Source organism: Montipora foliosa, chromosome 12, assembly GCF_036669935.1.
Source record: "Montipora foliosa isolate CH-2021 chromosome 12, ASM3666993v2, whole genome shotgun sequence".
In the NCBI taxonomy this organism is placed as follows: domain Eukaryota; kingdom Metazoa; phylum Cnidaria; class Anthozoa; order Scleractinia; family Acroporidae; genus Montipora; species Montipora foliosa.
The window spans coordinates 24126097-24131096 of record NC_090880.1 but is presented as its reverse complement, the minus strand read 5'-3'; the positions used below and the strand labels follow the sequence as shown (position 1 = coordinate 24131096).

Genomic DNA, 5000 nt, shown 5'->3' with positions numbered 1-5000 from the left:
ATTGACCATGCTCGGCATTTTCAGTTACCTTCAGCCAGCAGTGCAAGACATCAGAGAATATTGTCATACATGAAGCCGCTACCTGCAAATTCCGCACCATTAATGGAGACATTGTTTTTGACTGAGTTTAACCCATTCACACCTTAAACGCCCTAGGACACCCCACCCTAACCTAACCCTAACCCCCCACCCCCCCCCCCCCCCCATTGTCAAGTAAAATTGTCTTGCATTAGAGAGAGAAAAATTTATTGAGTGTCATTCTCAGGAGTCAATGGGAGCCTCGGTGGCCTTATGGTTAGTGTGCTCGACTTCGGAGCGAATGGTCCGGGTTCAGGACCTGGCCAGGGACATTGTGTTGTGTTCTTGGGCAAGGCACTTTACTCCCTCGGTGACTCTCTCCACCCAGGTGTATAAATGGGTACCAGCAAAATGCTGGGGGTAACCCTGCGATGAACTAGCATTCCATCCAGGGGGAAGTAGAAATACTCCTAGTCGCTTCATACTACAGAAACCAGAGATAAGCTCCGGCCTGATGGGCCACTAAGCCAGTAGCTTTTTCTTCTACCTCAATGAACGATAACCATGTTTTGTTTTCACTGTTTACTATTACTGAAGGTTCCAATTACTGCTCCAGTTGTGGACAAGATAAGTTTTCCCAAGCCATTTTGAATTGCACCTTCAAAGAAAATATGGTATCAAAATGGCTAAGGAAAACTTACCATGTGCACAGCTGGAGCAGTAATTGGGACATTCAGCGACAGTGGACTTACAGTGGAATTACAGTGAAAACAAAACATGTTCTTTGAAGTAGAAGAAAAAGCTACTTAATTAAACTCAGCCAAAAACAATGTCCCCATTAATGGTACCGAATTTTCAGGTAGGTATGTCAAAATTAACATTCTTTGACGTCTTGCACTGCTGGCCGGAGGTGACTGAAGATGCCTAGCATGGTCAATATTTTTTAATTTGCTGTGAGTGATTTGAAAATGCTGTTGAGTGATTTGAATTTGTTGCGAATGATTTGAATTTGCTGTGAGAATTTGGTTTTGACGTGACAGTTGTGGGCCACCGTAGGACAGGGCCCCTTCCACATAACTTGTATCATCGAACAACACAAACTAGCATTTAAAATGCTCTTAAACCACTCTTTTAATCCAAATATTAAAGTGAATGAATTCTTCAACCATGGAGAGAGACATGCTCAAAGAAGAAAGAAAAAAGAATGTTCAGATTATTACAGACATACAGTACAAACATTGAAGACTTGGAGAGCTACTGTAGATTTGCAAGAATGATCAGGTGATAAATATTGTTCTTTATAACGTAGAAGCACGTCCAGAATGTACTTGAATGTTCTTAACAGTTCCTGATGTCCAAGAAAAAGACTACACTGAGAGAACTGCTTATGTGGGTTAATTGCCTTAAAACTACTTTTTCGTTTTGATCTCTGAACTGGAACACAGAAGCAACATGCAGCTTCTGAAAGCATCATGATATATTTACAATCTTGCATCTTAGAATGTCCAACTAAGCTCCTCTAGCTTTCTTCATACTGATCTTTGTTTTTCAGTAAGTAGGTGGCAAGGTACTCGATAGGATTAGGGGGTCTGCAACACAAAACATGATGGAATGATTTCTCACTCTATAAAATATCTACAATCTTGGACAAAACTCCTAGGTTCCTTGGCTTCCCATTGGTTCATTCTCTCCCCCACATTTATACAGCAATGCAAAATGTGTACTGCACAAGCCTTTGGCTGTTTCTAACCAACATGGATTAGGGAAGGAAGTGTGGGGGGGGGGGGGGGAAGAGAGTAGGGAGACAAGTTTGAGAATGAGCACTTTCTATTGGTGCATCACATTTTCCCAACTAGTTTTCTCCAAGATTGTTAAATAACTATGGGTAAAAACACCATAACTGCTTTTTACAAGTAATATTTCTATCATTTTGCAAACACTTTTCAGCAAATTTCTGCCCAACTGATTTAAATATATTATGAGCTGAACAGGTCCATGCTGTTTACCAAAACCCAAGGTACAGTTAAAATGTCAAAAAAATGACCCTTCTGTTTTTTTTTAATCTTTTCATTCCCAGTTTTGTCATTTTCTTCACACAATAATAATAATTATTGTGAATATGTAATTGAATGACTCAAAGAGTCATTAGACGTTTTTACACTAGAGAAGCATAATCCGTTTAGGATGAACTCAGGCAAACATTTTTTCTGTCTGTTTAATTTGGCAAGTATGAAGATGGGCACAGGATGCATTATGCATCTGAATGAACTATCAAGTGCATCTTTTTACCACATGAATTTAACAGCCGAAGAAAAAAAGGTTTGCCCAAGTTCGCCCAGTCAGATTATAGGTCTTATACAATTTGTCCCGTCTTTACACTAGGAAAATGACATGAGAGACACATAATTCCCCTGGACGGATTATTTGTCTCTAGTATAAAAACGACCAAGGAATAAAATTCCTTTTCCCCCACAGTACTTTAACCCTTTCCTGCCCTAGGAGGGTGGGGGGGGGGGGGGGGGGGCATTGCCGAGTAAAAAAATTATTGTCTGGCATTAGACAGAGTAAAATCTGTAAGTGTCACTCTTGGGCAGGAAAAGGATAACAAAAACAAATTACAAAGTATGGAGACCATACAGTGACCTTCTGTCAGCTCACACTTTTTCTAGTTCAATTTATTTCTACCTTGTCATTGAGGGCAAAGCATGATGGCAAAGCATGATGGCAAATAATTGAACGGGTAAACACATTAGGAACAAACACAGGGTTTTCTAGACATTAAATTTTGTTACTGGTATCCTGGAGAACTCAACCTGTCTAATTGACCAATCTGAGAGAACACTTGCTTACCAAACAATGAAAAAAAAACCCTTTGTAGGACAATCTTACATCATAGAGGACAGTCTAGGTGACTTACCTTTCCTTGGACAAAGTTGAGAGCCCTTGCAGTAGAATAGGTACAACAGTCTGGTCCAGATATGCTCTGGTCGGTAATGATTGCAGCTCTACTCTGGGTTTGTTTGGTTTTTCAGCTGCCTCTTTCTCTTTTTCCACCATTTTCTAAATAGAAAATACAATGTAAAATAAAGCAATGCTTTGTTTATAGTTGAAAGACACTTAGCTATCAAGCCTGTTTCAGGTGGATTACTTTAACAGTCAGAGAGTAACAATATTCAATCAGAATATGACAAATGGAGGTGGTGTGATCAAGGGGTAGGAGTCCTCCATTGACGAGTTAGATGGTCTGGCGTTAGCCAGAATAGCATTATTTCATCAAGTCTCACTCCTTGGAGTCAACGCGTGGATGTAGAGGTTGTTAAGGACGGTGCCTACGATTGCTATTGCACATACATTCTGTGCATCTTGAGATACTCAGATTTCCTGTCGGCGTTGCTTATTAATGCTAGGATGTTTTTGTGCGGTTCAATTTATGCGAAGAAAGCAGAACTAAGCAAGTGCTCTTGGTATCTTAAAAGAAAATTGGGGGTAACCGTGCATTTTTCAGAGATCATTAAACCATTGACTCACAGGGGTTCCCCATTGACGAGTAAAATCGTCTGGTGTTAGACAGAGTAAAATACGAAGTCTGGCCAGTTTAGGCCGGTTTGGACGTCAAAGGGTTAAGCTTCAATTTGGAAAAGAACACCATACTTTGCCTTGTATTTTAAAGCTTTTTACAAATATTGTTCATTGATAAAAAATGCACGGTTACCCCCAATTTTCTTTTTGAATTTCAATAACACTTATAACACTTGTTAAGATCTGCTTTTGCCGTATATTCCGTAAACCGCGCAAAAATACCTTTGAATTAGTAGGCACCTTCCCTAGCACATTGACTCTGGAACCGCCTCCTATTGACAAGTAAAATCGGGTGGCGTTAAGACAGTAACATTTATCAAGTCTCACTGCTCAGGGTCAAAGAATTAATTTTCATGTAGTTGTGTAGAGTTTATATCCTGATCTGTCCACTAGCTAAAATTGTCTTCAGTGGTCACCATTTGACACTACAATGCCGCGAAACACCTGACTGTCCCCTGCCAGTTTAGTTTTTATCAAATCACGTCTTATTTCTTAGTACATTGTTGTTAACCCTTTGAATGAAAGTTCTAAAATTTACTCTGTCTAACGTCAGATGATTTTACTAGAACCACTGAAGAAGTGACGTCATTTACTCACTAGCTTAAAATGCAGCTTATCATATACATGTATGCAAAACGCACGTTTAAAAGTCTGAAAGCCCAAATCTTCAGTGCTGCATATTAACTCTGTGGCATACACATGTATTGCATCCTTGATTTCAAAAAGAAACCTGTTTATTTTAACTGAAATTATTTATTTTCCAATAATGGTCTGCCATTACTAACTTTAACGTCATGAGATCTGGGTTGTGTACTTAAGGACGTTCGCGCCCAAAACGTTCCCACCTACAGATTTTTTTTAAACTTGCCACGCAGGAAGGTAATGATCTACTTTTGCCAAAAAGGCAAAAAAAATGGGGGGTCACCGTGCTCGTTTTCGAGATCATGAGGTGCATTTTTAGAAGATTGCGTTACTTTAAGACAATCTTAGCTTACAACTGTCAGCAATAAAAGAAGCTACATGAGTGAAATTTAGATCAGGTAAACGTACTCAGTTCAACATAACTAATATAACTAAATTAACCTTTGCAACTGATGTCTTTTTCTGAGGTGAAATAGACCTTGAAAAGCGATACATAGTAGTTTAAGAAAGAAAACTTCGGTCGCACGAGAGCATAAAAGGCCAAATATTTGTAACTTCTCACGTACAGATTTTTTTCAAGAAAGGAAGTGATCTACGGAAAGAAAAATGGGGGTCACCGAGCATTCAAGAGAGTAAAATCACTGCGAAGTTCTCAAAGCGATTGTCTATTCGCACTGTCACGCCATTGTGTGACATTACCGAGAAGACCTGGGTCCACAGCTATCCCATGATGCCACATACTTTCATGTTCCATTCTTGGG

The 5000-nt window shown here is 39.5% G+C and overlaps 1 protein-coding gene across 1 annotated transcript in view; it reads right to left on the bottom strand.

Annotated features, from left to right (window-relative positions):
- Positions 1-1124: 1124 nt before the first annotated feature.
- Positions 1125-5000, bottom strand: part of LOC137979128 (protein dpy-30 homolog) — a 5076-nt gene continuing 1200 nt past the window's right edge. The window contains exons 4-5 of the mRNA XM_068826319.1: positions 2936-3078; positions 1125-1607 (exon numbers count right to left, since the gene is read on the bottom strand). Coding sequence (XP_068682420.1) covers positions 1538-1607; positions 2936-3078 — 213 coding nt within the window. The 3' untranslated portion in view covers positions 1125-1537. The remainder of the gene's footprint in view (positions 1608-2935; positions 3079-5000) is intronic.